This window comes from Hippichthys cyanospilos, chromosome 18 (genome assembly GCF_059441005.1).
Source record: "Hippichthys cyanospilos isolate Australia breed blue-spotted pipefish chromosome 18, RoL_Hcya_1.0, whole genome shotgun sequence".
Taxonomy (NCBI): Eukaryota; Metazoa; Chordata; class Actinopteri; order Syngnathiformes; family Syngnathidae; genus Hippichthys; species Hippichthys cyanospilos.
The window spans coordinates 12,450,545-12,475,757 of record NC_142386.1 but is presented as its reverse complement, the minus strand read 5'-3'; the positions used below and the strand labels follow the sequence as shown (position 1 = coordinate 12,475,757).

General features: G+C 39.1%; 1 protein-coding gene across 4 annotated transcripts in view; it reads right to left on the bottom strand.

The window, feature by feature from the left end:
• Positions 1 to 25,213, bottom strand: part of rapgef6 (Rap guanine nucleotide exchange factor (GEF) 6) — an 83,923-nt gene that overhangs the window by 17,438 nt on the left and 41,272 nt on the right. For 3 of the 4 annotated variants that reach the window (XM_088440715.1, XM_088440716.1, XM_088440717.1), the window contains exons 7-16: positions 14,256 to 14,387; positions 11,504 to 11,684; positions 10,528 to 10,664; positions 10,281 to 10,439; positions 8,748 to 8,900; positions 6,245 to 6,409; positions 4,184 to 4,291; positions 3,894 to 4,097; positions 3,039 to 3,147; positions 1,632 to 1,875 (exon numbers count right to left, since the gene is read on the bottom strand). In XM_088440715.1, coding sequence (XP_088296841.1) covers positions 1,632 to 1,875; positions 3,039 to 3,147; positions 3,894 to 4,097; positions 4,184 to 4,291; positions 6,245 to 6,409; positions 8,748 to 8,900; positions 10,281 to 10,439; positions 10,528 to 10,664; positions 11,504 to 11,684; positions 14,256 to 14,387 — 1,592 coding nt within the window. Of the gene's footprint in view, positions 1 to 441; positions 454 to 1,631; positions 1,876 to 3,038; positions 3,148 to 3,893; positions 4,098 to 4,183; positions 4,292 to 6,244; positions 6,410 to 8,747; positions 8,901 to 10,280; positions 10,440 to 10,527; positions 10,665 to 11,503; positions 11,685 to 14,255; positions 14,388 to 25,213 lie in introns of all 4 variants that reach the window. The other variant, XM_088440714.1, reaches the window with a different exon arrangement.

Below are 25,213 nucleotides of genomic sequence, written 5' to 3'. Positions count from 1 at the left end.
ATTTACATGCAAAAAGCGGCTCTACTTAAGAAAGATTCAGATTCAGAAATTACTTCCCGAACGAATTAATTTAGTAAGTAGAAGTCACACTGTATTATTGAGAATCACCTTGATTTCAATTCAAGACAGATTCAGTCATCATTTTGACAGTAAGCATTAACAAAAATTTCACTTAGAATGATGATCGCAAGTTTGCCAAAAATGTGCCAAATTGCTTTATATGTAATACAGAGTAGTAATTTCATTGCAAAAATGAAAATGTAACAATGAGCCAGGCTCCTAATTCGCAAACTGTCGTTTTTTTCGCTCATTCGCAGCACAACACAAAAAGGCCGAGTGATGCCGGGTTGACTCCACAAATTTAGCCTAGGAACAAGGGCCCGAGAATTCAGTTGGTGTTATGTAGGTGTTTGAGTGTGTGCACTGAACAAGAGGTCTTACCCAAAAAGGCCCCTGAAGCAGCAAAGCAGGGGGAAAGGAAACACAAAATTTTAAATTAAAATGAAATTGAACAGAAAAGAGAAGAGCAACATCGCTACATTCAGGGATACAAGCAAATGTGAGCGTTTCCATTCCTCAGATGCATGATGCATGAGGAAAGTCCCATATGTGCACCGAAAGGACATGCAAAAGCCAGAAAGTTATGTTCCTCCTACACACATAAGGATTATTGAGGAAGTGCGCCCCTCAAGCAACTTTTGACCTCATCCGAAATAGAAAAGCCACGCGCTCAGCACATTTCAGCAGGAATGTTGATTGTTTTTTTCTTTATAGCAGACATATGATTGCGTGGCCACGAATTGCTGTGTCTGTGAATTTTCTTCTCATCCAACCATGTTTGAATTTAGATTCTCATCAATATTTTGCTTTCTGACCATTTCTGAAAATGTGTGTGTAAGCACTCACACTTTAAGTGTAATTGTCCAGGGAGAGTGATAATGTTCTGCCCTCACATTTAAAAATAGATGCTTGGGCTTGGGAAGTAAGTCAAATTTTGATTAATTTGTAGTTTTAAAAACTGCTAATTTGAAAATGTTGTTTTTTTTTACAAATACAATATCGGATGGGTGTCATTCAAAATGTGTTCAAAATAGTTACTATTTAATTGTGGTATTTAAAAAGGATCTGACAATTTGGTGACAGAAAGCAGACTTTTGAACATGTGTGAAAGCGAACACTAGAGTCGATGATACACTTCATTTGGCAGTTGCTTCCAAACATTAATATATTAAAAAATATTTTCAATGATTGCATTTATCCTGCTTGTCTTAACCAATGAAAAAGACCAAGTCATGTCCATATTTTTGCATAACCTTTAAATGTTACATTTTTGTTACAACTAGGATTTATTTTTTAATGAATCAAACTAGTGATGGGACATGTGTTTTTTTTTAGCGGGAACTGCTCGTGCAAGAGCCATTTGCTAAAAAGAGCGGTTCAAAAGACTGCTTCTTTTAGTGTTTTCTTTTTTTTTTCCATATTTTAAAACATCAGTCTTTTACTCATAAAATAAACACTTCGATTAGTGATGTATTGCAATTTATACTATAATTTAGGCGTTTAAATGGAGGGACATTAAATATTATTTTTTCCACTTTCTGGGCTAGCAATAGCGTCTCGTCTCATGCTACCTGAAGGGCTTGGGCGGCAGGATGCTAAAACGCGTCTTCTCCAACATCTTGCGGATCTTGTTGCGGCCGCCTGACACCGTGTTGGCCTTCATCTTGCGCGTGGCCTTGTGGTCGGTGGCAAACTCCATATCGCCGGGCAGGTCTGGGATGGAAAAGCGGTTGCCCTTCTTCTCCTGTATTTTAGGGATGTGCGGTCCACCGTTCTTCTTCTCGTGCACGATCCGGCTCAGGAGCTCTTTGAAGACTGCGACGACAATTGATATTGTTTCATTAACACATTAAAGAGATATTAAGAAAAAACTGCTTTTTATAGTTGCTTGATTATTTTTTTGCATGCTGAAGTTTTTAGGAATGAAGTGAAAAGAAATCCCTACTGCAAGTTTCAGACATTTATAAGCGGAGCTGCTGTGATCCGCGACTCAAATCTTTTATTCACATGGCCATGTGCCCTTGAAGGCAATCATTTAAGATTAATAATACACCAGGTTCAATAATTACACTATCAAATAAGTTGATTTCTTTACATTCGCTTTCTCATTTTGCCAAAATACAATTGATTTTATTCATTCTATGAACTGTTTAAATGAAGCTTCTCCACTCCCTCCAAGAGGCTGATTGATTCATTTCAATGGGGAATCGACTTGATATACAGTAATGCCTTGTTTTCCGCGATTATTGGGGACCGGAACCCCCCTGCGATGAGTGAAACACCGCGACGTAGTGTCACCCCAGAGAAACAACGGGAGTAGATTCCAACTCCAGCCCTCATTGGTTGATGGTCGCGCCAGGAGCCACTCGCGTTTCTTCTAGGAGTGCATGTCTCCCTCATTAAACTCACACACACTGTTAGCTAGGCGCAAAGGGAGATGAAGAGAAAGCAGCGCTGCACCGGAACATTGTAAAACTCTTACCTAGATTTCTTTTGTAATGAATTGGAATTTCAAGTGTAAACTCTGAATGTTATCATGTTTGGTCAGCTACAGGCGTCATTCTAATTAGACTTCCGGGTGCCGCTCATACAACTGCAACTCTCCGTGAGACTACAGCCAAAGGAATGGGAACGGGAAGGGATAACAGTACTGTTACGGTATAAGGTGTAATAATTTAAGATTTAAGTGAATATGCACAGTATACTGCAGTAGTTGGATGTCTAAGGAGTGCTCATGGCAGGTGCATTTATAGCTAACTCGTCTGTCTGGCATGCAGGAAACATTCACAGCGCGTCTCTTCGCAGTATAGCTCTTTTTTTTTTTATTTTAACGAATTAAATCCGGGAATAAATCCAGGATAGGGGAGGCACAAAGTAGCGAAGGATTACTGTATGATTAAATTGAGTTGAGAGTTTGGTCACAAAATAAATTATACTTGTTAGTCAGCGTTACAACAGTATCCAGCTGCTGAACCCACCAAATATGTTGGTCTTGACCGTAAGGGATAAGTGTGTATTGTTCCTCAGTATGTCCACAGCTTTGGAGAAAGAAATGTTCTCAAAGTTTTGCCCGTTGATCTCCATGATCTGAAATGAAGATAGCACATTTCACCAATAACCACACACACGCACACACACACAAAAAAGTGTTTAGAGATGGAGTTCCAGCAGCAATTTGAAAGTGTAAAAAACAAAAAGGTCACCAGAACTAAACTAGGCTACATCATCACAATTAACTACGGCATTTCTCCAAGTACAAAAAGAAACAATTGATGAGGAGATTGGAGAAGATTTCAGGGTCTTAAATGGGAGGATCTATTTGCCGTGCCAGATAATGATGACGATGACTTTGAGGATTTTTAGACAAGCTCACATTCAACTGTGTCTAAAAGCACAGCAAAAAAATAAAGCATTGAAACTTCAAATCATTTTAAAATCATTTGTTTCAACATTTGCGAACATGTGCACGCGCACATTGCCTCCCGCTTGTTTCGTTTCCACCGCACCCTCAACCGCAACAGTATGTTATTCGATATACGATGAAGAAATTAGTCTAAAATTACCGTAATTTTTTCATTTTAATAACACACGCCATGTGTTATAATTGGACAGCCATGAGCTATGCAACCAATAAAGTCAGGGGTCGACTTATAATTGTGTTTTTGTAAAATTCACCAAAATTGAAGTAAAAAAAAAAAAAAAAAAAAGGGGGGGGGTACTTATTTATTTAAAATTAACTACAAAAGTCCACGCAGTACATCCAATTTTTCTGGCCAGAGTTTTCCTCATGTCTGCAATAATTTTATTTGTTGCCACGAAAACATGCGTCTCACCTGGTCTCCACGTTTGAGCCCCGCCTCAGCCGCCTTGCTGGCATCCTCCACCGACTCGACGAAGATGCCGAAGCCGTGCTCGCTTCCGCCCAGTACGTTGAAGTAGAGCGGCGACTCACGCGACGCTTTTTGCAGCGTGATCTGCCGGCACTTGGCCTTGGCTGCGCATGCGATGTTGAGAAGCCGCAGGTGGCCTTTCATTTTCTGAAGAATAGAAAAAAAAAAATGCTGATATATATGTATATTTGTGTGAAGGCTTCAAGATGACAGAGTGAGATGTGTAGTCTTACCGCGGCTTCCAGCAGCTTCTCAAAATCCTCCAGGAAGCGCGTCATGGCTGGGTCACCCTCAAAGTCGTTAAAGTGGTTGTTGACCCACAGTAGCACGATACGCGTCACCTGGGACATCAAACAGAACAGAGTTAGTATTGTATTCATTTATACACACACATATATATATATATATATATATATATATATATATATATATATATATATATATATATATATATATATATATATATATATATTAAAAATCCCTTACAATTCCAATTTAACTATTCTAAAAAATAAAACAAAAAAAAAACATGATGACAACGTGAAATATGACTTAGCATTCATACAGAGATGCTGTTATAACTAATCTTTCACTTCTTCCACATTTTCCATGTTATAGCATCAATTTAAAAAAAAATATTTTCCCTTAAAATGCTCCAGAAAATTGCCTGTACTAAGATTATTAGCCGTATTTAAGCCTTGTGAAGTATAGTAGTACAGTATATTGACACTGTTTGGGTCATTTTCTTGCACATCACTCTTGCAGTACTTTTAGCCAAGGGATGGCATACTCCTAAATTATCTTTCCATGTTGAACTTTGACATGTTGTCGCCATCTGGGAGAAATTTCAGCTCCCTAGTGTCTTCTTTCAATGCTTTGATATAAAATGCCTTTGATGTAAAGATCAGGGGATGAGCAAAATACTACACAAGGGTTAAAAAATAGTTTTGTGAAGTATAAACCTAAAAATTTTAAAGCAAACATTTTTTGGCTATTTCGGCAACTAATAGGAAATCAAAATATCATTCCACCAAAACCTACTATAAAATTATACGCAAATTTACAGACACAGAAAAAAAAATACAATCTTGCTCAATAATAAAAAGAATAAATGCTCCATTACTATTCTACCATGCCTTTTCTTTTCATGCATTTACAACTCTCACGCAGATTAAACTTAAATTATTTGATTAAAATTCTACACAGAATGTCCCATAACAGACGACAGATGTTCAGACATATTTTCTGATGTTACGATAAAAAAAAGATAAGCTCAGCAGTATTCTATTCTTTGCTATAAAAGTTAAAAAGAAGGAGTAATGGTTTCAGTGTACTAATACTGACAGAAGTGTGCACTAATCCTCACACAAAGCCCTTACATGTCACCCTTGAACAATAATGAGGGCCAAGATCAAGGAACGCTGAGCCTGCTGAATGTGTGTATCGATCGAAAACATGTGAATTTCAAGCAAAGGGTGGGGTAAAAAAAAAAAAAAAAAAAGCGGGGGAGAATGCTGACAGAAGCATAAAAGACGACCAGTGAAACATTGTGCGATAAGTATCATGTAAAAAGTTGGTATTCTTGATATTTTCAACACAATTTGTAATTTTATATATATATATATATATATATATATATATATATATATATATATATATACACACACACACACACACACACACACACACACACACACACACACACATTTTATAGCCTTTATTCTCTGCAAAGAACAATAGTATTGCGGATTTCTGAGGAGTGAAAATCTTCAAGTATACCTTTATGTCATAAAATACTCCACAAAGACTGTGAATACTTAAAGCAGTGCTTCTCAATTATATTTTGTAAAGCCCTCCTAGAAAAGAGAAAGCTTTTTGCGCCCACCCCATTGCCACGCCGACCATTAATAAGATTATCTCTTAAAATTGTGTAGCTAAAACTGTATCTTTTTTAACATTGACAAAAGGAAAAGCAAGATAAACCAACTTTCAACAACTTTCAACGACTTTGTGCATCAGTGCCGAAAAAAAAAAGATGCCAATCCTAATTTTGTCACAATTACATGGAAAAAACAAATCTTTTTCTTGGTGTCAAACTTTTTTTGATTTATCATACTGTGTTTTGTTTGTAATTATTATGCTAACACTAATTCTGTGGACACTTTGGGATGATTGTATGTCTTATAGGCACGCTTGAGCACATGCACACACCTCACTGGTATCGATTGACGACTTGACATTTCCAAAAGTGCAACAAGCAGGATACAAATACAAGCAAAAGCACTCATACTGACCGTGTCTCGGAGTGTGTCCACCTGGAACCAGTCCAGAAGCTTCTTGCCCACTTCCATGGGGCTGGATACGAAGGTGCGATAGGTGAGCAGGAAGTCCTCGATGTAAGTTGGGTCAACAACCGAGGGCTCCTCCACCAAGTGCATGATCAGACGCTCGGCAGTCCCCTGGATAGCGACACATAACAGAGCACATCAATATTAACGGAATTAGGTCAAAATTACTGAAAAAACACAAACTATTAGGTCGATATATGGCAAGTCGGTATTATCCTTCATGGAGCTCAAATATGAAATGCAAAAACATTTTTTTTTTAGTCATTAATTCAGTATGGCCTCTGAGAGGAAGCAAAAAGTTACACTTAAGAGTAAAAGGCATCTTCTGGAAGGAAATGATTTTTTTTTCTTTTTTTGGAGGGGAGCAAAAGTAGCAAAGCACATCCTCTTTTCTTTTTGTCTGACACAAAAAGAACAAAGAGGAGCGAGGAAAAGAAATCCAAAAGACTCAAGAATCGACTGTCTACACTGGATGTTTTTGGATCGTTGAGGTCCATTACATGATCAATACCCGACTGCCTCAGGAGAGTCTGAGAAGGGAAGAAAAAAAATAGCAAAAGATGAAAAAGGGGCCTTGGCGGATAAGAGGAGTGCTAATCAAACGAACACTTCTTCTAAATACGCAAAACGCTGAGCTAGCGCACTGATGTTTCAGCAAGCTGCTGATCAATGGGTGATAACCTGACAGGAACTAATTAGCCGCGTCAGGCCAGCAGCCTTGGACTCTTGAGGTGTTGTGGTGCTATGTTGTGATCAGTGGCCAAACTTGAACATTGCATGTAAATGGCAGCTTTTACACACATTCTCAATTAGCACAATTGTGACCAAATCCCAAATTTTTGGAGTTTGGGGGTGTACATTTTTCTCTATGTTTTGGCACATTGATGCCATTTTGTTCTGTTTGAGACTAAGCTGTGCTTAGTATTTGATATTTAGACTAAACAATGTAAATGCTGTAAAAAGATAATGAACAGTTTTTGAAAGTTGATTTATTCTGCTTTTTTCTATTGTAAATGTTCGAAAGGATACAGGTTTAGGTATACTTACACCAATTTTTATAGATAATAATCCTACTTATAGTCAGTGGGTTGGGGGGGGGATCATATTGATTGAATGAAGCCAAAAGTGAGTGCAAGCTTCTGCTCGTCTGTGCCATTGTCATCGAGACAAAAGGAGCAAATGATTTCCTCCTGTTAATTGGCACTAACATGTTGTTTGTACATATTACTGTTTGAGTAGCGATTCAATTAATTCACTTCAAAGTTAAAATGAATGTTGTATGTACATACTCTCCCATTGTAAATGAAGCAGGTGTAACAAATTTAGTATATATTGTGTTTTTATTTAGTCACATTTGTTTCTTGTTTTGAATTATTGTGTTAGCACATTTGATTGACATGCGCACAAGAGAGGAGTGCTAGACTCGCGCTGAAAGAAAAAAAAAAGGAGAGAGAAGATTTGACCACACGTTGTTGTAGCACGGTATTCACGGCTTCACAGTGAATGGGACCCATGTAGAGTTGGCTTCGGAGACCGGAAAAGCCCTTTTTAAGCTTATGCAATGAAGCATTCCAAGCAAACTTAACACAAACGACCGAGCTGATGATCCCTGCGTATGCGTAGTTTGACTTCCCAAGGAATGTTAGGAATGTGTGACGCTGCGCGACGCATCACTACGCAGACGAAAGCAGTGGGCGCGGGTGTGCGTCTGTCATTGCGGTTGCGCAAAGGAGGGGAGCGTGGTGGATGTGGTGGAATCACTTTTAAGAGTCCAGACATGCCTTCCGAAATACGGAAGTATCATTTTGATACTTAAGTATCTGGAAATTAATGTACTAAGTATTGGGTTAATACTTAAGCATCTGGGATTTCATGTTTGGAATCTTAAAAAACATGAAAATACGTCCCTAGCATTGAATGAGTTTTAATATATTTTTAAAAATGTATTAGTTGAAAATTGTCAGAACGTGTTTTGTGTCTACAATTGTTTGCAATCGAGGCAATGAAGTCAGCAAACCTAAAGCGTCATTTTACTTTATAATTCTGTTTTTGACTAAATACATGGGAATTGATTTGTGATAACGAGGCGTGCAATTTGCAATTTTTATTTTCGAAACTTCAGTATAGCTGAAAAGTAACAAATATACTTGTTGTCAAATTGAATCTATTGGTGACTAAAATAATATGACTAAATTTTAAATGTTCTTTTTTTTCCCCACAAATATGTGCGATGGGTGTCCTTGGAAAATTTGCTTTCTAAAAAGGGTCCCTGACTCCAAATATTTTGAGAACCCTTCCTCTAAAACTTTGGGCTAGGAACGCAGAGGAACTCTTCAAGTTTGCTTCAATTAAAGGGCAACATTGAGGCTGAGCCAATAATTCTTATTCTTGATCAAATACGGGGAAAAAACCTTAGCATCATGTATTTTTTTTTTCAGATTTTTCTTACCTTGATGACAACATGCCCCTTGCGTGTGCCGCTTCGGTCCAGCTCGCGGTGTTCTTTTACCATGACGATCTCGCCCTCCTCCTCCACCTTGTGTGTGTTCTTCTCTACGTGGTTGATGATGCGCCAGTAGTCATCCTGGGCGATGCACACCAGCTGCGGGAAAGAGTACAGGTGGGTGAACCGGCAGATGGTGCTGCATAGTGACCCATGGAACATAGGTGTCATACACGCCAGATGACACTCTCGCCCACCGCATGTGAAAAAGCCAGCTTCCCTTTCAACTGAAAGCAACCACACCAACTTCCTCAATGTCCATCAATAGGAAGTGATGCGTACGGCTCAACGTCCAATCGGTCACACTAGATGTGCATCAACATGAAATGACCATTGAATGTCTTTTATGTACTGTATTTCTCCCAGCACAAACTTGTAACCGCATGACTCCAAACAGACCGATTTTTACCACATATCTGTGTGAATAACATTAATTTGATTCTAAAACAAGTAATATCATGTCAAAGATGACTGATTGAGAAGATTGATTGATTGGTTGAATTTGTTTGTTTTTTGGATGGAAGATCGTCTACAGAGCATTGGGCTTCAGTTATGATACTTTATTGGTCATGCAAGCCCATGCTACTGAGAAATGAAAATGGACCTAGATAAAATTTCACTTTTTTGAAAATGTACTTCCAAAAGCTGTGGGAAAATCATTAAAATAAATAAATAAAAATTGATCTTTTGTGGAAATATTGTCATATCAATATTTTGGAGCTGTTAACAATGTTTCAATGTTAATTTCTTACCACAAACACACCCAGTGTTAAATTCCTTCATTCATAAATTTCTATGAATTCCTTGCTCACTGCACTCTTAGCAGCGGCCCTGGCCAATCAGATAATAAGGGACTTTCGTTCTCAAGTCACTATGTAGCATCACAGTGGGGAGGACTCATGATGCAATTTGTCAAAACAGTGGAGTTACCATCAATTTACAAAATGTTTTTCACAACTGTACCTGATGGAGAGTCCATGACGATAAGCACATCTTAGCTTTGTTGTATAAGAAATTAACCATGCACATTGAATGAATTTAAACAGCACATTCATGCTGTATAAAGACTGATTTCATGGGGCACTTTTCCACTGCTACTAAGTTCTTACATTTCTCCATGTAAAAAACTGTTTACTATTGTCTACTTTCGAGTTTCTTGACGTTGTAAAATCCCAGCTCATGAAAAGGGCGTATCAGCCACACAGAGAGGGGCGCAGTTTCAGTCAACAAAATGTTTCACTTCCAAGTTAGCAATGTTGCGTCCAAAAAACGTTTTATTTTGTAAGATGGCCAATGTGCCAGAAGTAAGGTTTCGTCATTTATATGTCTAAATTTAACAGTGGAGTGTTTACAATACAATTACACAGGTTCTTCAAAAGTTAAACTAAAAATGGACAAATTTGGCATGTTAACTACAGTAACAATATCAGTTACATGCGTAGATATATCAGCCAATCAAAACAGTGTTGTTACTCTTACCTGGCAGTCATCTCCTTTGGTGCGCACTTCACCGTTCATGTACTGCTTGTCCAGGGAGGGTGAGATGCCAAAGCTGTTACCCATGCAGAGCATCTCCACGCGGCCGTCGGGCCGACTGATCTCCACCGCCCCGTTTAAAATGACGTACCACAGGTCCAGCTTTATGGCGGGGGGACAAAGGGCATCATCATTCATGTACGTTGGGTGAGCCGCCGTTTTGAGTTTGTTTGTCATGCGAGATTCTGACCTCCTGCTTGTCATGCAGAATGACAGTGGCAGCCTGCTCCACCACCTCAAACTCCATCACGCGGCACAGTTCCCGACGCACTGACATGGTCATGTTGGCGAAGGCTGGCAGCTGGTGCATAAACTCCAGCAGTTGCTCTGGGGACAAACATTATGTAAATATAGTTAGTGTATAGAATGTGAAATATGTTACTTAACAGTTGTGCAGGGTATTGTTTGAGCTGTATAGAATAAAAAATATGTACTTATGGTACATCTGAGTTATATAGGATAGAAATATGGTAGGTGTTTAGAACATTTAAAATGTGATAAATTATACATTAGAGTTGTTGTACATGGGCCACAAAAATACAGTAAATAAATACAAAAAAACAATAAATACATAAATTAAGGACAATACAGTGACTACAGCAGACTGGTTAACATATCTGCCTCATATACAGAGGGTTCGCTGCTATAGTCTAGTATTTGCATGTTGTCCGTTATTCCGCGTGGATATTCTCATATCGCGACAACTTCCTCCCACATTCCAGAACCTTGCAGCATACGTATATTATAAAGTATATATGTTTGTTCATGAGTGCAAAGGGTTCTTCGTCTTTGTGTTCCCTGCAATAGGCTGGCAAGCAGTTAAGACTGGTCCCAACTGGCTTAAGACAAATGGGATAGGGTCCAGCACACCCACGATTCTTGTGAGGATAAGTTGTTAAAATGATGGATGGAAGAATGGACGGTTAAACAAATTAATTAATTATTTAAATACAGATACAATTTTGTGGCTTGATCCCAAATTCCATTGTATACCTGTTATACAATAACAATAAAGGCATTCTATTACATTCAGTTTTAAATTGGGCTTTGGCCCTGTACCAGGAGTCGGAGACTATTGGTATAAATGATTAAATATGATAAACAATACATGATACCTTCGAGTTGCACAAAACATGAAGAATAAGCTCATATTTTTTGTGACTGACCAATGTCATCGTCGTTGCGGTCAGCTGGGTCCTTCTCCAGACACTCGCGCACCAGGTCTCGGCCCAGCAGTACGTCAGAGGCTCTCTCCAGGTCTTCGTCTTCCTCTTCCTCCTCCTCGCTGTCCACGGGAGCCTCAGGAAGGCCAGACAGGTCCACATCGCCTAGTTCGCTCTCCGTGGCCTGGGCGAGAACAATTTGTCCTTGTCATTTTTTGCTGTTTCTGCTTTACCTCCCTGTCCATTTTCCGCGACGTCAATATAGTGGAGACAGCAAACAAAAAAAAAGGCTATAAATGCCTCCCTCACTATTATAAGGCCGTTAACACCGTTTACATCCCTCAATGGGGCTTCCGCATTGATTGCTGAATCTCATTAGCTTGGAAGTTATCAGCCAGCTAAAATGCCACCAAGATGAAACACATTCACTTGGTTGAATTTCAGAGTCACCGAAGTGGTTGAAAAGCTCCTCAGTAACAAGGACGCCTGGGCTGGATGAGATCCATCCGGAGGTCCTAAATGCTCTGGATGTTGTGGGGCCATCCTGGTTGACACGTCTGTCCAACATAGTGCGTAACTCAGGGACAGTACCCCTGGATTGGCAGACTTGGGTGGCGTCCCCTTTTTTATGAATGTAGGTACTCCAACTATAGAGGGATCACAGGTCTCATACTTTCCAGTAAAGTCTGTTCAGGGATGCTGATAAGGAACTACATGGTTTTCGCCCCAGCCATGGAACAGCGGACAAGCTCTACAGGATCCCCATAGGTGCAAATGAGTTCACTCAACCGGTCTACATATGTATTGTGGACTTGAAGAAGGCGTTCGACAGTGTCGCTTGGGGAGTTCTGTGGGGGTTGCTTCGGGAGTCTGGTGTACCAAACTCTCTGATATGGGCTGTTCGTTCCCTGTACCACCAATGCGGAGCTTGGTTCACATTGCTGCCAGTAAATAGAATTCATTTCAAATGAGTATTGGACTGTGCCAAGGCTGCCCATCGAAACAGATTCTGATCATGTGGACGCTGTACCAGTCTATTTACCGGTCGATTATTGTTCCTAACCTCACAAGCTGTGGATTGGGACCAAAAGAATGAAAACCCAGATAGAAATGGCCAAAATGGGTTTCTTCGCAGGATGTTCAGGTTCTACCTTAGAGATAGGGTGAGAAGCTCGGTCATTGGGGAGGGGTTCAGTCAAACTGTTGTTTTTCCACGTTAAAAGGATTCTGCTGAGTTGGGTAGGGTATCTGGTAAGGATTCCAATGAACAATGTCTCTCAGATAGCCTGGGATTGCCTTGGGATCCCCTGGAGGAGCTGGACGAAGTGGCTGGCTAAGAGGGAACATTGAGTGATGGATGGATGGATGAGTGGATGGATGTGCACGGTATGCATTTAAATGATTCGACATATGCAGTTTTAAGGCTTACTGATTTGGATTAACCATGACAATGACAATTCTCAGGTGCAGCTGATAGGACACTGCGCATCTCATGAAACTATGAGAGGCATTGACTCTGCTGAAAAAGGTCAAGGTTATTTCCTGCATCAGACCTTTGCGCCACCACAGGAAGTAGCATGTGACATGTCACCAACACAGAAGCAGCAATAATTAGCTTGATTACATGGGCAAGGAGAGGCCACATTTGGTCAATAAAAATAATCAAACATTAGGGCTATATAGGGCATTAAATACTGGTAGATAGGGTCAGAAGCTCGCTCATTCGGGGGGGGGACTCAGAGTCAAACCACTGCTCCTTTACATGAGGATGAGCCAGCTAAAGTGGCTCAGGCATTTGGTTAGGTTTCCTCTTGGATGCCTCCCTGGTGAGGTGTTCTTGGCATTTCTAACAGGAGGAGACCCAGGGGACAACATAGGACATGCTGGAGAGATTATGTCTCTCGTCTGACCTGGGGACGCTAGTGGCAAATCCCGGAGGAGCTCAACGAAGTAACCGAGGAGAGGGAAGTCTGGGCTTCCCTGTAAAAGCTGCTGCCCATGCAACCCCACTCCAAATAAGCGGTAGAAAATCAATGGATAGATGTACGTTAGAGTTGTAAAGAATATTAAGTGTGATGTATCTTATATTTGAGTAGTGGAACATATAATATGGTGTAATTTATGGCTGACTAGAGTTGTATAGTACATAAATTAGTTGCATAGTACATTAAATATAAGGTAAACGTGGTACGTGACATGTTAAAACGTAATATAGAGTAGTGGTCAACCATTTTTGTATCCCAATCATTTGAGACATTCATTTTTATTTTGTGGCCTGGCAACCATGGTAGAAGTGAATTGCTAAACAGAGTATCTTACTAAAAATGGACCCCTCAGATTAATAAATACAATTTAAAATGTAAATGTAAAAAAATAATAATTTTGAGTTAAAACCTATCTATGGCATTAACATCATTGACACATGCTAATGTTAAAATATGATTGCTGCTTTGGCCTGGAGGCTAAACTGCAAGCTAGTGTTTACATGGGCAAGCTGCGCACATACATTTTCGCAGCATCTGATTGGGTAAATACGCTCGTGGCTTGATTTTTAATCTTCTCATCAGGCCCCACTAATATCGGCCGTCGTAAGATAATCGACAGGGTAAGGGTGCTGTGTGGAGCCACAACAAAATAGATTGCGGCCTGGTGGTTTGGGACCACTGATGTAGAGCCTTATCCAGCCATATATTTTCAATAAATATGATGTACAGATTGCACATTTCCATTCATATCGTTCCTAACATAGTCCCACCTGGTAGATGTCCGACAAGCTGCTGCTGCCCGAGTCACTGGCGATGCTGCAGCCCGACTGGCTAGCAGGCACGTGCAACACCTGCTGGTGGGCATGGTCCGTCAAGTGCATCTTATTGAGGTCGGCAGGAACCTGCACAAACACAGAGGAAGGAAAGGAAAAAGGTATAATGAACGTAAGGATGGTAGGTTATTATTTTTTATCATAACAGACAAACTATAATCAGAAAAATAGTGTAGACAATTTTTCGTGCAGTGAGCTACAGTTTCACTGTAAACAGACTGAATGCAGTGGTGGTTTAAGCACTGAATTATACAAAGAGCTGTTCCTAAATTACTAACACAAAAGTATGCTTCTACTCAGTACTGGGCACAAGGTCTGAACACAAGATCGTGTGATACTTCACTTTTTTCTTTTTAAATACTTTTGAAAAAGTTTCTACATTTCTGTTTTCTTCGGTCAAGATGAGGTGCTGCGCGTTCATTTACGAGAAACAAAATGAAGTTTATTGACTTTTTCCAAGAACACAAAGAATAAAAAAAATGTAAACGGGTCTGAATACTTACTACCCACTGTATATACTGTATTTTTCTTATCCATTCATCCGATCAAATAAATTGCTATATTGATTGTAAATAAAAAATACAACAACAAAAAAGAGGCAAACAAATAAAAATAACAGGTATACTGACATTTAAAAAGAAACAATATACAGTAGTAATTATGTTATGATTTTTTTTAACACAACAAAGGTGAATGTTTGAGTTTAATCACATTTAACTAAGTATTATTACATCAATTATAAATGATGCAATGCTAAAAATTAGCGCAATATTTTTGTCATTGAAATGCAAATATGTATTTGAACCCCGCCAACCCTCAGACGATTTTACAGTTATTTAACTTGGGCTGAATAATCGATCAATAATCGATCACTTAATCACAATGAAACATTTTATAAACAAAGCAAAGTAAGAATGGATTATTATGAAATCAAACACACTTTTACATTCTTCTTCTACCCTCATCTTCTGTCCTTTTCATTTTAAATATCAAATACTAAGCACGAATGTTTGCTCAGCCATGGCTTCATGAATCCAACCCATGAAATTAAGTCTTACCGATTTGGCTCGTGGCAGCACTAAGGTCAACAAAGCCGTCCTCCCCCGTGCCAACCAACACCAAGCGTCCGACATCAAAATGCCACCCAAAGACCCAAAACCAAGCGGAGGTGGAAAAGGGTGGAGAAACCACTGTGCCAACATAAAATATTAAAGACACAGTGACACCCCCACCCCCAGCCTTTCCACTTCCCCCACACCCTCCTCCCCCCCTTTAAGGTTCTCTAATTATTGAGCGGTACCCTCGACCCTTTGGTTGACTCTGGCAGTGCTGAGATTCAGCGTCGCGTTCAGGGATAATAAAAGTGCTAATTCTGTTAAATCAGGAATTCGTTTGAGTTAATGAATTAAAGAACAATAAAATAAGAAAATATTTTTTTGTTCTTCCCCCACCACAAGATATCAACCAGTTTTGGTGAGATTGTACCAGTGGCGAGGTAAAAGAAAAAATAAACAAAAAGGTTTAAGTTAGGGATGTTTTTGAAAATGGAAGCATGTCCCAGGGGTGCCTTCCGACTATTTCACACCCTTGACTTAATCCGGGTTTAATCCCCATGCACGCAAACACACTTTCCCTTTCCCCTGGGAGGGAGTTGGAGGGTGGCTGTATGAAGGTGGGGGTCTCCCATTCTCATGCATTATGGAAGAGTCAGTAGATGAAATATAAATGTGTCAGCTTCCTTCAGCTGTACAACTACATTAAGACAACATGGAGAATGGATGGGCGAAATTTCTCACTGTCAAACCCAGAAAACATTACAGTATTTAGTTTTAGGTATCGTGTGCTTACGTGCATGATAATGAATAACAAGTATGAAAGACACCTCAAGCATTAATCAAAAGAGCAATGTGAAAAGATTTAAAAAAATAAGATTAAAAAAATTACAACATATAAAAATGTGTCAAAATGTAAATATTGTTTCAAAAGGCCATTTTAAATTGAATACAACGCAGGGAAAAAAATTGGAAAACAGATGAAGAAGCCTGGAGTAATTGAGCCTTGTGTGTGAGAAAATGACATTTTTGGGAATGCTATTTGCCAAACGAAAATAAATTAACTGGGAGGATTTAATAATTTCTCAACAATTTCCTGCTTCCAACTCATCTTCTACTCAGCGAATGTCCTTCTCTGATTGGCCGAAAAGCTTTGGTTTAAAACATCCACCAATATTTCAGTGTCGGCCAAAATTTCAACATGTCAAAATTATCATCACATTTCAAATGCTGATACCTGCCCAAAAACTTAACTCATTTACCACCGTGGGAAGATGATTGGTGGGAAATGCAGTAAGCCCAACAGAATAAAAGCCCAACAGAACAAAAGCAATCAATTGCTCTCTTGGGGAATTTTCCTTCATGGGGTATAATAGAAGCATTTACGTGCTAATTCCTTGTTTTTTCGAAAATACCTACAACAAAAAGGGTCGCAGGCTTGCTGGTGCCTATCCCAGCTGGCTTCGGGCAGTGAGCGGGGGAAACCCCAAACTGGTTGCCAGCCAATTGCAGGGCACACAGACGAATAACCAATCACACCTAAAGACGATATAGTATGTCCAATACACCTGCCATGCGTGTTTTTGGAAGCCAGAGCACCCAAGGAGAACATGCAAAACCCACACAGGAAGGCCAGGTGGATTTGAACTCGGGTACCTAACTTTGAGGTGGGCATGCTAATCACAGCTTGAGCCGAAGACATTCCAAAAGAAGAAAAATTAACACAGTAAAGAATGTGCTGGATTTGTAAGTTGACAAAGCACCATGTGGCTTTACTACTAAACTAAAGACACAACAAAAATGATTAAACACATTATTTAAATAAACAATGTTTTTGTCTTAAAAAGATGCAAATGCAAAATCTTTATAAAAACCCATTTTGACATACAAATGGGAAATTAGTGCCGACTTCCACGAGCCAAACTCCTTCAAATGATGATAATTTTGATAGAGTTTAGATTAAAAACAGTTAATAATCATTTTCAATAATTGTTAATCCAATATTAAATTAATTGTGATTATCATTTTTTGAAAAATCCACCCAGCCTTAGTTCAGTCTGGTATGGAAGAGGTTTAAGGGATTTGTTACAGTTGCTCACATCGAAAGTTGTGACAGAGACTGCAAGTACAAGTGAGAAAACCGAATTGCCAATTAAAACTTCAAAATTCTATTTCATCCAGGTTTTTTATCATTATTCTGGTGTCAGCGTTTTGGTCACGTCTGCAAAATGTTTAAAGCGGGGGTTCTCAAAATTTTTGGACTCCTTTTCGAAAGCAATTTTCACAAAATGAAAATAAAAAAATAATTAAAGCCAACATAAATGCCCTTTTTATTCACCAAGAGATTCAATTAAACAACAAGTATGTTAGTTACCTTTCAGCTATACTTCAGCTATACTGAAATTTAGAAAATAAAAATTGCAAATTGCAAACCTCCTTATATCAAGCCACTTCATTTAAAAGTCATGAATACAATTTACTTTAAGTTCAAAGAAACTTGGTAAAGGTTTTTAGGGCAATTGTCAGAGGACATTATTTAATACTTTTGTCCAAAAATCTCCAGTCACATAAAATTGCCGTATATCTCCGAAGACAAATCGAGTTTGTTTTCCTCATTTTCAACCCCCATATTAGAAGAGTCAACTTATAACCGCATAACTCAAAACAATTTTTTTCACATATCTGTGTTTGAATAACATTGATTTGAATAAGAAATAAGTCATATCAAGTCATTTACGAAGCTTAAGATTTCGATACATACCTCTAATTTGATATAATATGCATCCATAGAGCACACAGAACATCGCAAAAAATGCACTTTTGCCAAGCGCCATCCATTTGCATTTTTGTCGAAAACGTGGCTCATTTATTATGACGGACATTGGCGCATTATGAAAAGAAAAAGCGTCTATGGGCAGGAAGCCACTCCTGCAACATAGTGTTATTTGATATACAATGAAGAAATGCATCTCAAAGTACCATCATTTCATTTTTTTTTATAACACACACCAAGTGTTTTCATTGGACAGCCATGACGTGTAATCACTGAACTCAGAGCTAGACTTATAATTGTGTATTTCTTTTATTTTTTTTAAATTCACCCAAATTGAAGTAAAAAAAAAAAGGGGTGGAGGTCGACAAACTCGAAGAAATACGGTAGTAATCAGATAAGTATCTAAGAGGTTTTAAGAAGATGTTACAGCTGTTTCAGTCCATAGTTATAGATTGCAAATTTTACAAATTCGCTCACTTCTCTTGGCCTTTAGCTGAGGTAAGTATGAAGGAGGTTAAAGAAATGTAGTTTTTTTCCCCCATCAATTTTCCATTTTACGAGTGTTCTAGCTCCACCCCCAAAGTTTTCATTTACTCTCATGTCGTGAGTGTTTCATTCAGTAAAGCTTTAAGAGGATTTAATATAGGTCCAGTTTCAGAATCTTTAAGTGTTGCGGTATGAGGTACCAATACAACTAAGTAAATAGTACGATGACTTGCCCTGACCACCTTTGGTCTGTAGGCGTCAGAACACAGCATGAACCCAAACTAGTCTTGAACCAAATTTGTTTCCACTTGACTATTCCTCTCACACCTTTCATTTTCGCAACGCTTCATCCCTTCATCTGTCTCCGGCAGTCAGTCGCATGACTTCCTCACCAGTTTTTTTTTCAATAAGTCTTTCCTCCTTTTCCTTGCATTTTCATTCCTGCCCCCCGAGAACTTGAATAATGGATGGTCAGCCCCCGCCGACGTGCCATTTTGCATCAAAGGCGGCAGGGAGCATGCACCGCAAAAGCATAGAAAGATGGCATACGGCAACCAAGCACACGTCTCTGAAGGTTGATGTTCAGTGTGGCCATGCGGTATGGGTGCGAGGGTACTAATATTACTCCGCAAAAGAGGAAGTGGATTGAAGATGAACTGCAAGAAAAGAAGATAAAACCATCCCAAAGAATCCAATTTCTGATCGCAGTCCAGTGCTATCTCACATATCTCGGTGTGCTTTGTGTGAAATAGTGAGAAAGGTCATTAAAGGCAGCACGGGAGAACATGAAGTTTTGAATGACTCTTTTATCATTGCTTGCAAAGTATCTGTTGAAACCCGAAAATTGACTGCTTTGAGCTATTACTGGAAGTTTTCAATGTGTATTTTGCATAAGCGTATTTTGTATGATGCATTAACTTTGGTCTATATCCATCTGGAAAATCTGTCACATTAGATACGACTTTAGGGATTTATACACAAGGACTCTAAAATAAAGTGAGTATTCCTCAGCTGCTCACTATTTTTAGCAACGCAGGGATCAAATATATCTTGGCAAGCAATCAAAGACAATATGAAAAAGCAGATGAACAGACACCCCATGTAAAAATGATTACTTTTATGTTTTCTAGGCAGTGGTCAAAACATTGTTGGCATGCCACAATGAATTTCTACGTCGTCCATTTGAGCAATGGAATTAAATCAGGATAACGTGCTTGTCTTTGAATGACACCAGGAAATGGACAAAAATTAATTATTTTATTACCTGGTATGCTTAATTGATATTGCTATATTTTTGCCAATCCCATATTTTGCGGGTGCCATCAACATTTGATTATTTAATTTTGAGGATTCCCCAGGAAAACGGGGTTCAAGATTTCATGGTGCTTTAAATTAGATGTGTTCTGGCATGCATGAGGAAGAATCTCATCACCACAGCTCACCCGAATTTCAGGGAATCAAGTGCTGCTCTTTGTCAGAAGAAACGAAGAGGGAATTCCTTCCATTTGGCAATCCCAACTGAATGTTTGTGTGTAACACAGCAGCAGCTACCACTGTCACGAAAAAGTGTCTCCTGATGGGAAAAGTTGCAGTCTATATTCCGCTCGGTGGTGAGTAGCTCTTAATGGCACGATAAAAAAGAGCCTTGCACTGCAGAACAAGCAAATTTAAATGCAAATTTAAATACAAATTTAAATAGACTGTCTGCTATGGCAGGAGGGGGGGGGGGGGGGGGGGGGGGGGGGGGGGGATTCTGCATTCACGACTTTTTTCCCATCCTTCAAATTTGTTGGAAGTAATGCATTACAAATGTAACATAAATTATTGTATAAACGTACTGTAATGCATTACAGTAATTTATGTTACATTTGTATTGCATTACTTTCTGCTGTAATGCAGTAGTGTAATGCTTTACACATGAAAAAATAGTAATATTTTACTCTGTGCAAATGAGAGTAACGTAATGCATTTTTGCAATGCATTTTTAACCTGAAAGTCATGGGCTTTTTCCCCCCCAAACTCGCCACAAACACTGTGAGATTGGAGCAGATAAGTCCAAGGCAAAATGTTTACTTTCTATCATTAGTATCTACTCAAGCTGAGATGAGTGCGACAGCAGCAGACAACAAGTTGAATACGTACACAAAATGGAAATACGCCCATTACTTTTAGTTCGTCAGAGATAAAGTCAAGAAGAATAGCTCGGTGCACTTTGTCCAATTTGCCAAATAGCACCAGTTATTTGACAAATCATTAAGAGCAGAGCCATAGTAATGTGAAGTGAGGGAAAAGAATACGTGAAGGATTGGGAGTGGTTGGGGATAAAATAAAGCAGGCAAAATTAGTGTTCTCTCAAAGGGATGCCGCTTTGAACTCAAGGGGTTAGGAGACTCGTGGCGGAGTATGATGTACGTAAAAGATACGCTACCACATTCCACAGTGGATTTGCCAGCATTTCAAAACCTTGTTAGCGAGATCCCTGTCACACCTAGCAATAACAACAAGGTAAGCTAACACTAATTTTCACTGTACAATTGCTGTAGTCTATAAATAGTTGTGGTCAATGTGTATCAAGATGAAGCATACAAAAACTCATGTTAAACAGTATATTAAAACAATTATGTAGGCTAGCTGCTCTCGTTAGCCCCACCGATACCATCTATTTTTGAAATGTCTGTGCTGTCATATGAATACTGTGTTAACGTTGAAATTGCAGAATGCACTGTTTCTACCTAAAGCATCAACAATGCATCACTATGCTGTGAAGCTAAGTGATAAAGGGATTCAAATTCAATAAAGATTCTGTATCTTGTTGTGTCTGTAAAAGGTTTATAATACAATAGAGATCAAATGATTTGTACTGCCAATATTCCACTTGATGTGTAATGAGCATAATGAGCTACATTTAGAATGGCAAATCCATATTTCCGGTTACGTTGGTGTGAGTTATAAAAGTAATACAATAGAACTGTAATCCTTACATTTCAAATACAGTAATATTCTAAGGTAACAAATTACTTTCAAATGACAGTAATAAGTAAGAAATAATCCATTACAATTTAACAAATGCTTCCAACTGCGGAAACGGTGGTTTAAGGTGCCACAAATATATATATATATATATATATATATATATATATATATATATATATATATATATATATATATATATATATATATATATATATATATATATATATATATATATATTTTTTTTGTTCTTTAAATCTTTTGTTTGGGTGCCTGAGGAAGTTAGGCAAGCCTGATACTTAACCTATTATGAACAGATGCTTCCCGTTCGACGCAGAGGCTGGCATCAATACTGCTCAGTTGAGAGGCTGTTTTTTTCTATGTTTTCCAAAATCTCGGGACAAACCATAAATCACGAGTATGGCTCAGCAGAACAGGAAATTAACTTGTGTGTATGGAGCAAACAGTGACGTCTAGGCGTTCCATGTTGTTTTTGAGAACGTACCTGAAAGTGTTCTTTGGTTCTTATTGAACTACAGTACTTATGATTCAAATGTAGACATTTCTAGTCCAATGCGGATAGTTTATTTTATAGATTAATAAGTATTGCGTTCCCTCCACATTCATTCGGTAGCGGCTGGCCGCTGCTGCTAAATCCCAGCCGCCGCTCCTTCCAATTGCTTCCAGGGCTCGACACTGTGACCGATTCACCTGCAAAAGCAGCCAACTTTTCAGTTTGCGCTTGTGAAAATTTTATACAACAAACTACCAAGAAAGATACAACAACAAAGTCCACATGCACGCAAATGGCGTGTTGCAAAGGCCATCTTCAAAACACCACATAATACATGGGCGGCATAATATTGTCTGCCATGTCTATGTAAACATGGGATACCATATGAAAGAATGGATTACTTTTTTTTTAATTAGAAGAAGAAAGTATGATTGTACCTTATTCTGTTCTTCCCGATTTGAAGATAGGTAACTTCAGCTTTTTTGGACAAAATAAGGAGAAAGTAAGCTACTTATGAAAAGATGTGTTTTCTGCATTACACTGACACTAATATTTTTTGGAATCAACAGTCCTTCCTGTCAATAAAACATGAAACAAAAACAATGAAAAAGTGTTTTGGATGCCAAAATAACAATGTATATACATATTTGGTAGAGCATGCAAACAGCGCCATTTTCATGTTTGACAACATATTACCAAATGTTTGGCTATTTACAAAGTATCTGTACATGTATGTGTGATGAGTTTAAATCCATCACAGTGGTACTTGTACTTAAAAAATTAATTTCTTCAGGAAGTAATTTTGCAATGTGAATCTTTCAAAAGTAGAGTTGCTTTTTACATGTACATAGCCTAATCCGTTCCAAGACCCCCAAAGTGCTCCTAAACCGTTTAAATTTTGAGCATGTAAATTTACTTAAGTTCAGTGTGCGTTCATGCGAAGTGCTTCCTGTGTGATGTCTTTGCTAAAGTGGCCCAAAGTGGTATGTTACATGTGTGTTTTTATGTGAATATGTACATTGTTAGCCATAGCTAATGTCTGTCTGCTAATGTTTGTTAATTCTACTGTGTAAATTGTTGGTGGGAAATGTGGGTGAAACGAGTAAAGATGAAAAGTGGAAGACCACAGTAAACATCCATAAAATCTTCTTTCATTATTAATGACAACATTTCTCCGCCGAAGCTGATTTTTTTTTTGGAACAAGAGGCGTTCTTAAGTAGAGGTACCACTGTACTTGATTTTTGTGTGATAATGTATGAAACAGTGTCCTGGATGCAAGCTGTAATTGCTAAATTTGCTCATGCACCTTGTTTTCCTACATCATCTTGTATGCTTTGCAATCGAGTTTGTGGGCTTGAGAGAGATTTAGAGCAAGTTAGCACTTTCTTCCAAGGTATGCAGAGGTTCTCATTTGACGAAGCCTGCTTAGCTTTGCTGAATTTGCCATTAGACTTTTTCAGTAGATGACATTAAACTACAGCGCAAACCATGCCCTGGCTTTCAAAGAAGGAGACGCACGCGTCTGCCTTCATCCACCACTTCTCAGAATCTACTCCATATTCTTTACCTTCGTCATTTGGACTATCACGAGGCATACTTTGCTTGGTAGCTTGTGAGTCCCCCTCGTCCTCTTTTGTCCTTCCCCACCCTTCCCAACTGCACAGCTCACACTGTTCTTCTTCTTGGCCTTGGCTGGTCACATGTTTTTTGGCCATCAGGAGCAATGCTACTATCAAATGGTCACAGTTAATCACTACAGTGATCAACTGGCTTAATATTGAGCAAAGAGCTGGTGTCATCTATCCATTTGTAAACAAAAATGCAGTTGTCGACAATTCTTGTCGATGACAAACAACTTGTCTTTTACATGATGAGAATTCTCATCTGTGTCAAGGAAAGTGTTAAGAACGCAAATATAAATCACTACTCTATAACCTCAATGATGTGGGACGTCTCCAGCGTTAGCACTAGCTGCTAACAACATGCACTGACATGCAGTCGGACATTTCAAAGTTTGAAAGAAAAAGTCCATCAAGGCATTTTACGTGAATAATTGCAAATATGTAAACAGTGAGGACTTTCTATCTACCTATAAAAGCTGTCATGCCAAGGCCATGACTGGCATTAAATTATTTTGAGGTTTTAGTTTTACAACGTCGGTTCATTCTATTATTGGACACTCCAAATTGCACGGCGGTCTGATTGTGAGGGTGAGTGGTTGTTTGTCTCTGTGCCCTGCGATTGTCAGCAACCAATCCACGGTGTCTCTTGCCAACTGCTTGAAGGTATCTGGGTTAGGCACCAGCAAGCCAGTGACCCTAGTGGAGATAAGCGACTACGGAAAATGGATGGATGGATGGATGTTCCTTCTAGTCATTTACAGTCATAATTGATCACCTGTCTAAGGCGATTTGGACACTCCTTGGTGTAACCTGATCCAGATCCATTATCTTCACCGCCACTTCCTGCTCGTTCGCTCGTTCTAGATGTTTCTAAGGCAGGTCTTAAAAAAGCCTTCATTTGCCCACACACTTTGGGCAGGGTAAGGGCTGGTCGGTGGTGATGGGGAATGCCTCTAAAAATGATTTTAACTGATCACCTCCTCACCTCCAATCTCTGCCGCTCCCCCTAATGGCTCAAAGGCCAAGTTATTTGGAGCCACGTTAGTCGATCTATCACGGTCAGACAGCTCAAGGCCAACTTGAGGCCATGGCATCATCTGAGGTTGCCCTTTTGTGCCCTACCCCCCCCCCCCCCCCAAAAAAAATGGAGGCCTGCTAGGGTCAATTACTATGAAGTGGCCAAGAACACATGCATGAACTGTAACATATGGCTCTTTCTAACGGAGTCATAATGTTCTATTCACCCCAGGGGTATTACTTGCACACTAAACTCGTTAAGGCACGGCTTTAAGGGCATGAGCACAGTCTCGCTGGAATAGAAAGTGCTTTCCTGAAACACAACTGTCCAAAATATATTGCAAAGATGATTATTCAGGGGTAACTATGGGTTATTGTCCAACCTAGAGTGATCCGTTAACTGGATAAGAGGAGTGTTCATGAGTCCTCCTCTACACAAATGCATTACCTGGATCAAAGT